Genomic DNA, 12,007 nt, shown 5'->3' on the forward strand with positions numbered 1-12,007 from the left:
AAATTTAAATTCAATTATAATTAACGTATGTATTATTTGTTTCAGGGGTACAGGTCTGTGATTCATCAGTCTTATATAATACCCAGTGCTCATTATAACACATACCCTCCCCAGTGGCTGCCTGGTTTCTTAAGCAGCTGCAAACCTCTGGAGTCCTCGCTATGTGAGTCAGATCAGTCACGGCCACAAATCTTGTGACAGGCAGCCAGACACAATCCTAGCTGATCCAGGACTTTTTTTCTGTGTGCTTCTCTGTCTCCACTTTTTACTTTATATTTTCATTTAGCTTGGATTACCTTTTAAATTTTAAAACTGTTACTAGAAATAAAGAGTATTTGAATGTTGGACAGCTGAAGAAAAAAATGACAGTAATCAAGACAGTAAAGAGCTTAGTGGAAATATAATGATTTGAGAAATGCAATTTAATTTGCATAACAACAGTCATTTTATTATCAAGATGTTAAGCACTTGAACAGTCTACACTTTATTTTCATAACAGAGACGAATAACCAGTAAAAGAGATGATTTTAGGAATTTATTATTTTTTTAAAAAAGCAACTTCCAGAGTTTGTCATTGTGCAGGGTTAGCCCAGTCTCCTATAGCATGGTACAGTGATAACTGATTTTTTATAACAATGACTCACTGAAGATCCATAACTGTCTTCTGAATTATTGCAGAAAGAAGAAAGGACTAGAAAAAGAGTTTAATGTTAAGTGTATTTAAAAAATCATATTCTAATTCTTTTAAATTGGTTATCCAAGTATGATAATATAGTAGAGCTCAGATAACTAGAAAAGGCAATTGACTAGAATACCCCATTCCCATCTGGTGTGCATTAACAGGCTTTTTACTGCATATATCTTTATATAGTTCGCAAGCTAATTCAACCCATTTTACACAGCATTAATTGTTTTTATTGAGTTGGCATTGGGCTGAAACTTGCTCACTATGTCATAATTATTATTATCTTTTCTAGTTCTTTGGTGGATTTTTCTCATCTGACAGTGTTTGGACTCTAAGTGTTTATGAGACATCAAAATCCTCTTGGCCCATTTTAGTGATATTTACAATGAAGTGACCCATGGCCAGATATCCAAGTCTATTAATGAATTTGCCCACCTGCTCTGTTCTTGATCTTAGTCAAAGAGAGAACTTTTACAGTCTCGCTGGAGTATGTGCAAAGCTCCAGGCCAGAAACTGTTTGTGAGCTGGTGTTCGATGGAGAGGACCACGGAACTCAACGTTCTTATTAATGCTGTGCAAACAGGGGTCTCGTCATTTTGGTAACTATTTGTACATTTTGAAAAGCAATACAGTCTTGGGAAAAACCAACAAGCACAGCTTGGTAGAATAACCTGCCATGAAATATCATTGGCTTTATAATAATTTACTACAACCGTTCTTTTTATTCACACTGGATAGGAAATGCTTCCATCTAACACATGAAATACGAATATATACAACAAAAAGTTGGCTTTTATTAAAAAAAAAAACTTCACAAGGACAATAACATGGGGGTTGAAAAAATAATTTTGTGCAGTTTCCTGATCACAATCATATGTCTGCTGCCTTTTACAGGGAATGATACAAGTACTGATAGATTTTATAAACCAGTCAAAGAATTTTGTCTGGACTAGCCTACTATTGCCTTATTCGTATAGTCTAGAAGTTTCACCTTCTCAACTGTAATTCTAAATGACTAGGGATGACATGATGAGTCCCTTTTAAGGACAAACCCTGCTAATCCTCTTGGAAATCAGCATGTATTTGCAGTTCCCTATTCATCCAAAAGTTCACCAAGACATCGTGGAAACTGCACAGGGCTTCTCACTGATGTGCTGTTGAGATCCCGAATGGTGCCCGCCATCTTGTACAATGTCTGCATCTTGGCTTGAACTTTCTTATGGCCCCAGTGAGTCAGGCGGCAGTGGTGTGGGGTGGACTGTTCTGTACTGCCAGCAGTCAAAACAGTTGCCATGGGCTCAACGTCTCTATGCTGTGAGCCCGGGGAACCCATTCTCCTATGGAATGGTTTGCTGGAGTCCAGCAATGTCACTGCAGGCGGCTGAGACATTGCGGCCTCTGCTTCATGAGGGACTATACTAAAGAAGAAGCCTCATGTTGTAAGAACAGACAATACAGGCCAGGTTGAGGGGGTGGCAAAGGGAGGTTGCTTTCAAAAGTCCTGGAAACCCTCTCTGATTTTACCTCTATGAGAAGGCTGGGCGTTTGGAAGTGGCAGGCTGGGAGAAGGGCTGGGTCTGAGGTACACTTAGAGACATGTCAGTTTGGCATTGGCACTGCAGATTTAGTGCCTGTGGTCCCCCACTAAGGCACTCTGCTGAGACCTATGTTCCCCTGACTGTACCTTTTATGCCCAAGGATTCCCCATTCCTCCATCAATTCCTGTTTGTTTCTGCTTTCTGAAGTGGGGATGGAAAATAGAGCTCATCTCTCTCTCAAATATTGAGGAATGGTGGCTCTTTGAAGTTCTGGTGTGAGGATTGTGAAGAAATTGTTGGGCTCCTGGGATAGTGCCGTGATTGATGAGCAATGTCTGCCATGGCTACAAGAATTGGTGTTGACGGAATATCTGTGTTCTAAGTAAGGTACAAGAATCAGGCTGGCTTGATGGGTTCTTGAAGGATCTTTGGAGACCATAACTCAAAGCACTAAGGTTATATTTATTTTGTATTCTGCTTTGTTCCAGAAAAAATTTAAGACTTTGAGCAGTTTGGGAGAGGAATTTTAAGACCTGTGGAAAGCTGGAGGGGAAGATAATTTTGAATAGGGTGGGGCAGGAGGCCCTCCGTTTTCATGCAGGATGATGAAGCCCAATGTTTAGAAAGTGATGATAGGGCTTACTGATGACAACAGATTCAGAAAGACTTGGAGGAATGGGGTGGATCCCAGGCCTGGTGGGAGTTTCAGGCAGAACATCTGGTATATTCCTCCTGGGTTGACAGCTTATATTTATGAGTATGTTGAAAAGCCAAGGAGAAATACATTTGCATCTACACATACATGGCTTTTTTTGTGGTTAATTAAAGAACCTGGAGATGGTTTCCATATTATGTTAGGACCATTGTCCCTCAACTCTACCTAGAAATCTCCAGTATACAACTTTACCAAGAAAGAAAGAAAGATAAAAAAACCAGTGAGATTGTATGGTAGGTGCTAGTGATGCCATTTTCGGAAGATCAACTCATGTTTGTCTCTGAAAAATGGGATCAGTCACTCCTTTATACTTCTTAAGTGATTTAAACTGAAGCCTAATCTTGATTTTTAACACGAATCATTAACAGGTTGCTTTTCAACAGTGCCATTGTCTGTTGATTAGTGGACCATGTCGGGCCAAAGCCAGCCACCTCTAGCTGCTGGTGGCCTCGGGGTTTTAGAAACTGTCTGATGCTCTCATCAGTACTCGCCAGTCAATGCACACACCTGATTTCACTTACACAGCAACATGGCAACATACCTTTTTCCATCTGTAAACACCTGCTTTCTTCCTCACTTGGAAACTGGGAGAATTTGAAAGGAAAATAAGGCATATGTTTTTACTCCTTTGCAAATCCCAGGTGAACATGCTTTTGGATACCTGTCTGATGTTGAGTTTCTTGCCACAATGGGGACCCCAAGCTTTTCCCAAAGTTGTAGGCAAAGGGTTTTCACCTTCTTGGGTGAGGATTCCTTGGTTCCTAGGCCAAGGGTCCAGGGCCAAGTGATGGATATGGAGTGGAGTAGGGAAGGCAACATTTAGAAACCCAGCAATGTTATTTCTCATCCATCCGACTCTGCGTTTCACCCTCAGAGAAATGATTTTCTTATTGGTCTCCATGAGACACAATCCCATTTAAGAGCATCTCAGCAGTTTCGCTGTCTCTGGAACCTTCTAGAGGTGATGGCTGGCTATAATTGTGACTGTAGGTGCCTCATCATTTGTTTTCAGGCGTTTCAAAATTTCTGTTTCTTTCTGCTGATCACAATTGTTGATGTATTGGCATTACAAACCAATTTTTAAGGTGTGTGAAGGTCAGTGGGCTTTATCACCACTCATTTCCAAAGCAGAAGCCTCCCCTAACTGGAAAGACTTATTCTAACACCACAGAGGAGCCTTCTCCCCAAAGTTTCTAAGAGCCCAGAGCATGAACTTTGGGTTCTAGACAGAAGGCCTAGGAGGAGGTCGGGAGGGGGGTGGTGCCCTGTTGGGAGGTGGAGCTTGAGGAGGAGGGGGAAGGGTGGAAGGTGGAGATGGAATTGGAGGGGTGGGAGCACTGGGGGGTGGGGGAGGGCAATGAGGAGCAGGGGGCGGGGGGGTGTAAATGGGGGCAGGAGGCGGTGAGGTGGTGTGGTAGGCGTTGTTGAGGGGGTACTTGGCGGGCTGATTGTTCTTGACTCTGGTGAAGTTGATACAGCGCCCCTGTAAGAGAATCAGAGAGAAGGAAATGTGAGCTGATGTTGGCTGTTTACAGCAGGGCAGGTGGGAGGCCCGGTGGGCAGCTTAAAAGAGATATATAGGAAGCAGACATGATGTTTATGACAGTGCTCTCCTGGCAAACGGTAGAACTTGACAACAAATAAACTCCCCATTTCCTTTTTTCTGGACTTACCGTGTTGTAAAATGATTTGTTAAAATTCATTTTCCTGGAGGCTCTTTCTCAAAAAGGAGGGAGAGGAGGGGACTGACCTTAACTGGACGTGTGGGGTCAAGCTGTCTACAGAGGTCATCAAATTTCATCTCAACAGCCTCACCAGCCAGGAACTGTTATCAAATGTTCTATTTCATAGATAGGGAAACTGAGCCTCAAAAACATTAAATCTCTTTCCCAAGGCCACACACCCGTAAAAGAGGTGGGGTTGGTGATTCAAATCCCAAATAGGCTCCAGAACTTCTATTCTTCCTGCTACACTCTAGTGTCTTCTAAAGGCGGCGGGGGTGGGGGTGGGGCTCCAAATTTTTTAAACAAACGGAACTTGTTTCAACTGATTTCAGTGATACTCCTGGAGGCAGGAGCAGGTTAACACCATGAGCTTCTCCTGTACTGTAATTCGAGCTGAGTCAGTCTGTGATCTGCATTGTCACGAATGTGGCAAACTGGTGTGATTCTCATAGGCACTCATGCGGTTGCCTCTCCCCATCAACTTTTGCCCCCTTCAGCCACTGGCGCTGAGTAGTGACTTAAGGAGGGAGCTCCCCCTCCTGCTGTGAAAAGATACCAGTCGATACAGCCCCCCTCCATGCCCCTGCCTTCCCCGAAGCTCTGTCAGGAACAATTTATCCTGCCCTTGCTCTGGTTGGGGCAGTCCTGCTTCTTCAAGATGCTGCTGCCCCTGCTCAGGCACACTTAGGTTCTTAAGAAAATACAACTTGGGGACATTTTATTGCAAAGCAGACATCTACCCTGAAATCTACCAGACATTTCCCTCCCATTCTTCCTGGGGACCTGACTGGACAATGCAGAGCAGATACCTAGAGCCCCTACAGCAGCCTCTAGAAAGTCCAGAATCTGCAGCCCACCCTACGTAGCCCTCTCTCCTTTGTAGTGTCACCTCTCAGCTCTTCAGAGTCAGTCCTGCCGGCCCTGCCCCCCCAACAGATGACATTTTCCTTCCGGTGCCTGTGCTCTCACTTTTGGCATCAGACCCTCCTGCCTTGCCTGGGCAGGGTGTGGACCACCCTTGTGGGGTCCTAGCCTCCCTCCAAATTTCCCGAGCCTGCAGGGCACCTTGTTGTCCCCTCTACTGTGTGTCCTGGATGCCTGCAGAATTTCCCCCCAAAGCGGCAGGATGGCAGGCCATGCCTTTGAGGCTGCCCTGTGGGTTTTTCCCAGCTTCACCCTCCAGGATTGACGACCATCCTATGGCATTTGCTCTGGCTGGGATATGTCCAGAGAGGCCGGAATTTCCCTTGTCAGGTCTTTGGAGGAAGGGGCCGAGGGAGAATGAAGAGGGCGAGTCTGTGGAATTTAAGGCACAATCACCTGTAGGAGATACAAGTGTGTGATTTGAGATGTGGCTCGGGCTGAGAGTCATAGCAGGGACACCATGCATGTTTGTGGGAGACAGTGGGGGCTGAGCCAACCTTGCCTCACATGCATACACCCCACTCATCCGAGTCCTAAGTCGGTCCCTTCCCTCCACACATCTTTCCCTGATGACTCTAGCCTCCATGTATCCTTTGCTTCCGTCCCTGAGTTCTCTAGTTACAGTCAATGCCACACAAAGAAGCCTACAAACTATAGTCTGTAGTTGTTTGATTGGTGAATGCCTTGCCTCCCTGACCAGATGAGAAACTTCTGGAAGGCAGCAGCCTTGTTTTGCACTCTGCTGCTCCCCTATTGGTTTAGGAATTACAATGCCATATTTAGATGCCAGCACCCTATTCCTCTGAGCGTGCTTTTCATGAGATTAAAGCAGGGCCTAACCTTGTTAGGTTCTGACTGGGGGACCACTAACTGCAGAAATAAGTTCCTATCTTCTCATGGCATTGCCCAGAACTCCCAGATCAATGCAAAGCTTTCACAGGTTAGGTTGACTTTGTAACCTGGTGCTGTAAGTTCCCAGTTGTCCAAGCAGCCCTCTTTTTTTTTAAAATATTTTATTTATTTATTTGAGAGAGAAAGAGGGAGGGAGAGAGAGAAGGAGCAGGGGGAGGGGCAGAGGGAGGGCAGAGGGAGAGGGAGAAGCAAGACTCCCCTCTGAGCGGGAGCCTGATGTGGGGCTTGATCCCAGAACTCTGGGATCATGACGGGAGCCAAAGGCAGACACTTAACCAACTGAGCCACCCAGACGCCTCCTAAGCAGCCTTCTTTTACAGCTGTTAAAAAGAGAGAGAAAACAGGCTTAAAACGGAGTCACCTGTGCTAATGCCCATGTCAGCAAATCAAGACTCAATACCTAACCTAATTGCGGTTTCAAACTTTCCCAGAAAAGTAATCTTAAACCTGTCAATCTGGAATTTCCTGGTCAGCATTAGTGAGGTAATCTGCCTGATAGGCCCCTTCCAACCCCGAAGAAAGATGAGGTAATCCACTCTTTCCTGTCCCTGCCTCCTTCTGCTTATAAAAGTCTCCCATTTTGTACAGCTCCTCGGAGCTCCTTTCTATTTGCTAGATGGGATGCAGCCTGATTCATGAATTATTGAATAAAGCCAATAAGATCTTTAAATTTTATTCAGTTGAATTTTGTTTTTTAACACAGCTTTATAAATCTAAGCCTTGGGAATAGTTTATTTATAATTCTGGATAAAACTCTTTCCTTCAAGAATGTTAAAGTCCTAATGAGTACCATCTGTGATAAATTCCTTTAATGGACAACTCAGAGTTGGGATTTACTGTACTACATATTCTGCCTTTTGTTCCTAGATATGCCAAGTCAGACAAAGAGACTCAAAAGATTCATTTCCTCTGAAGATGAAGGAGAATTCTGGACCTGAAGATGGAGCTGCTGGTGCCTGGGGTCAAGCCCAATATGGCTTCAGATTTCCCTGAGGGCTGGCCATCCCATGGCTCTCTCCCTGGGTGGGTGGTGGTGGTGGGGGCTACAGCAGAGAGAGGAGGCATGCTAATTCACATACTTAATGCTAATATTTTTACCAGAGGCTATCTTGTCCAGAGACAAAGTCAGGAGCTCCCAGCCTTCTACTAATACATCTGTTCATAACCCAGATTAGGATCCCCAGATGTCTTCAAGAAATGATCCACAGAATAAAAGATGTTCTCGCACATCTATCTGTCAGCTTGTGGGGGTGGGGGATGGGAGTGAGGTGGGAGAAAGACCTCCTTAGGTCAGTCCCTCCAGCTGCTGTCATGGCCTCTTGGCCAAAGCAACAGAAGGATGGGGCAGGGTGGGGAGGGAGAGAGGCAAGAAGCCCCTTTCCTGTGGTCAGTAATAGTCCAGGGGTACACTCATGGGTCTCCCGCTCCAGAGCACTAGGCTATGGTTCACTAGATACCCCAGCCCACTGGAGCTGAGCGCAGCAGCCCAGAGCTCTTAGTGAGCAGCCAAGATGGGGTGGGGAGCCAGCTCACAGTCTCCTCCATGTCCCCACTGCGTGACATGGGGTGGGGATAATAATACCGCCTGCCACTTAGAGTCATTAGGAGGATTAACTTAATCAATGTTGATGAAGGCCTTGGAACAGTGCCTGCCACATGGAGTTTGTAAATGAAATTGAGTCGAGATGGAGAAACAGATGCTCAGACACAATAATGACCTTGTCCAGGGTAGGAAGGCCAGTGGGAGGGAGTATCAGGTTTTCTGACTCCAGTTTAGTGCCTTCTAAGTGAGCTGCAGACTAGAGCCTCCACACTCCACACCTAGCTTCCATAACAAAGCTGGTATAGAGGGGGAAAATGTAGCACTGAACATGTGACCAGAGCTGTCTGCAGAGCCCGCTGTCTTATGCACTCTCTCTAACTTCCTGTGGCACGCAACTCCTGTAACCAATTCTTATAGGACCTCCTACCATGCTTTGCACACACAGTTGACTCATGATGCATCTACACATATTTATCATCCTGAAGAAAGGTGCAGACTTGGCATAAACAAATCCCTGGGGTCAGTTACAGTAAGATGCAATTAGGACTTCAGGGAGGGGTGTGGCTACAAATTAAGTTCTTAAAACCTGGAACCAGAAGAGCCAACACAAACACTGTAACACTTAGACCATATAATTGGCCTGAAGATCAGTTTACACGCCATCATTTTTGGCTTGTGAGAGGATAATAGAAAGGCCAGATGTTCTCAGTGTCATATATGCCAGCAAATCTGCACCAGTGTTTGCTTAAAAGGTTGCTAGGACAACCGGAGCTCTCAGTTCGTACACTGGTCTTTGTAACCCAGTGAAATTCTTTGCAGGATTGTTTTTGGGAGGTTTGATTTGGATCCAACATTTGGCTTTGACCTCAGTTTACCTCGGCTTGCTCATTTACAAAGTATGAGTGCCAATTATTTTCACACATTAGCAACAAAATACTCTGGTTAAATTCTAAGAAGAAAATGCAATAGTATCTCCTGCTAAGTGGTGGCTTAGCAGGATGCTAGGTGGCTTTTCTCCTAGGCTGGAAAGCGCCATTTTGATTTGACTGAATCTAATGGTGTTGAGAGGATTATTAGAAATATCTAGGCACATCATTTTTACTCATTACTTTCACTGTACAGAAATGAGACTGAGGACTTAGGCTTATTTAAATATGGCGCCCAAGATGACAGAGCAGCAAATGGTAGAAGTGGGATTAAAACCAGCTCTGCTTGCCTTAGGCACTTATCCTCTTTCTCTCTATTATCCTGAATATAGACTAAAAATGCAAATATTTTCTTGAATCACTTGTAGATGGTATCACACAATGTAGCTCTTGGCTACAATCCATCAACTCTTGATATAGCTGTCAAGAGATCTTTCCAGAACACATTGAATTGGTCAATTCAATGCCCAGCTCAAAATCCTTCAATGGCTCCCCATTATCTTTAGAATAAAATCCAAATACCTCTGATGGCATATGCAGCTCTTTGTGATTTGGTCCTTGCTTACATATTTAAATTAATTTTTTTCTTTTTTAATTGCAGGATGTCCAGCTTGGCCTACCCTAAGCCCTCTGCAAAAATTTGTTCAATGAAAGAAGATAATATGACATTGGGTATTCTTTTCACTCAACATTGCTTCCCAACTGGTGGGTAAGTGTCTCTGAGGCGACCTCTGGGTCTTCTCCTTTTTTTTTTTTTTTAAAGATTTTATTTATTTATTTTGACAGAGAGACAGCAAGAGAAGGAACACAAGCAGGGGGAGTGGGAGAGGGAGAAGCACGCTTCCCGCTGAGCAGAGAGCCAGACATGGGGCTCGATCCCAGGACCCTGGGATCATGACCTGAGCTGAAGGCAGACGCTTAATGACTGAGCCACCCAGGTGCCCTGGGTCTTCTCCTCTTGAGATATTTATAGGTTCAAATTTAAGTTGATGCTCAACAAGTACTGCTTATATCCCCAAGGGTTTCTGAGGTGGAGCAAGCCTTCTTAGAAAGCTCAGACTTTTCCCTGCAAGTTTAGGTTCTCAAAGGATCAAAGGTCCATGAGCTTGCAGTTGTGAATTTAGGTCTCCTTAGTCACCTCCTTATGGTCTCTTTGGGCTATCTTCTAGGTTCTTGGGGAAGGGGTGGCAAGAATGCTATGTGCTCCCCTTGATTTCCACACTAGAAATGTTAACAAGAATACTTTTTGGGGGTTACTTTTGATTGATTTGTCAGATGAAACCGTTCTTCAGCAAAACTCTTTATCTAAGTTGGAGGTAACACATTCTGAACAATCATGGTGTAGTCATGAAAGATGAAAGATCTCGTTGACCAGCTTCCGGCTTCTTCTCAGCTTTGAACCATAGACGCTGATGGTCCACAGGGAAGAGAAATAAGAGACTGGTGGTGTGGGGCTGTCTTCTGCTCTGTGGGTCAGGGCTGGGAGGCAGAGTTGTACCACCAGTTCTACGAATCACACACTCATTGTAAAACCTTGAGTAAGTCCCTTTCTCTCTATGGGCCTAAGTGTCTTCATATATAAAAGAAAGTTTTGCACTAGCTAGATGACATCCATGGGCCTTTCAGCCCTAATATTTTATAACTCCATCAAAATCTGAGTTGCTTTTGAGCCTTTTGCTCAGATACTGTAATCTGAATTCTTCAGGGACAGCCAGTTTGCAAGTCTTTTCATACTACTGAATTTGGCTAACTCTTTGTATTGCATTGGATTTATAAAATATTAATAACTTGAAAATTCAAAATTGGACTCTTCATCTTCTGCTCTTTGGTTACCGTGGTAAGAACTCAAGCTTGCCTCTCAGTCCTGAATTTGGGTTTGTGGCATGATGGGGGAGATGTGAGAAGAGCTGTGGGCTGATTGTGTGCAGAAAGACTTGCCAGTGGTGAGCTCATGTGTGCTGAGTGTTATAAAACATCTGTTTGGGTATCAGGCACGCTCAGTGGAGAGGGAGCTGGCCTTTGGAGATGCTTAAAAATATGCCATGGCTCCCAGAGATTAAACCAAATGGTTTCCTATGAACAGAGGTCACTTAAGGAAATTGGATTTCACAGGAAGAAGACTAAAATCATCAGATGGAAAAAGTATAACATGTACGCCAAATTTCTTCTGACAAATACTTTTTCTCTCTATCTCGGTTCTTCCATTGATTGTCTTGTTCGGAGGTATTTTTCAAGTTACAAATGGATGGGGTTTCCAAAGTTTGTTTCAAGTCAGTTGTTTAGAATTGGGAGCATAGTTTCTCACTTAAGTCACTCTTGTAAATGGGTATTGGTTCTTAGGCTAGACCACAAAACTCACTGGGGTATTGAAGGCAATTGACGTAATCCTACTGAAGTTGGTGCTCTAGTGATAAACGAGACACATGAGTAATGAATGGATGGAGGGCTGGATTAGGTGACTTAATAGTGCCTCCTATCCCATGTGTGTTTCTCTCCATTCGTTATGTGTACGTTCATCCTTTTGACAAATGGTTTTTGAGTGCCGGCTATGTTCTAGACACCTTATATGGTGTTGAATTCAGTGATGAGCAACCAAAAGCAGCCCCTGCTCTCTTGAAAAATATAGTCCACAGGCAGAGAGAGATATCAGTCAATTAATCCCATAAACAAATGGACCGTTGCAACCATATTTGCATTCTGTGACGCTGGCCTTGACCATAGTTGATTGGACCAGAGGTGGGCACCTAACCTGAGCTAGGCCAGTCAGATTCTCTCTTCTCCGAATTTGGAATTACAACTGAGTTACTAACTGAGGCAGTCAGTTAGGTTGATCCTTTGAATAGAGGGGATCAAAGTGGGAACTGGGAGGTGGCTCTCTTCTGCAAAGTCAGGGAGAAGCAGAGTTCTGATTCTGTCTCTAAAAGATCCTTCATATCCATTCACTCCTCCCTACTCTCATTGTCACTCAATCTTCTATAACTTGGGCCACTAAGTAAACTGGCCTTCCTGCTTTCAACTTTTCTCTTTTCCAGTTATATTT

At 44.2% G+C, this 12,007-nt stretch overlaps 1 protein-coding gene and 1 long non-coding RNA gene across 2 annotated transcripts in view; one reads left to right on the forward strand and one right to left on the reverse strand.

The window, feature by feature from the left end:
* LOC113937337 overlaps window positions 1-7,584 on the forward strand; it is a 53,490-nt gene extending 45,906 nt beyond the window's left edge. The window contains exon 3 of the long non-coding RNA XR_003524597.1: window positions 7,366-7,584. This is a non-coding gene — a long non-coding RNA (uncharacterized LOC113937337). The remainder of the gene's footprint in view (window positions 1-7,365) is intronic.
* ANTXR1 (ANTXR cell adhesion molecule 1) overlaps window positions 525-12,007 on the reverse strand; it is a 216,110-nt gene continuing 204,627 nt past the window's right edge. The window contains exon 18 of the mRNA XM_027621494.2: window positions 525-4,421. Within this exon, the coding sequence (XP_027477295.1) occupies window positions 4,161-4,421 (261 nt within the window). The 3' untranslated portion in view covers window positions 525-4,160. The remainder of the gene's footprint in view (window positions 4,422-12,007) is intronic.

The sequence above is a fragment of the Zalophus californianus genome, chromosome 8 (assembly GCF_009762305.2).
Source record: "Zalophus californianus isolate mZalCal1 chromosome 8, mZalCal1.pri.v2, whole genome shotgun sequence".
Taxonomy (NCBI): Eukaryota; Metazoa; Chordata; class Mammalia; order Carnivora; family Otariidae; genus Zalophus; species Zalophus californianus.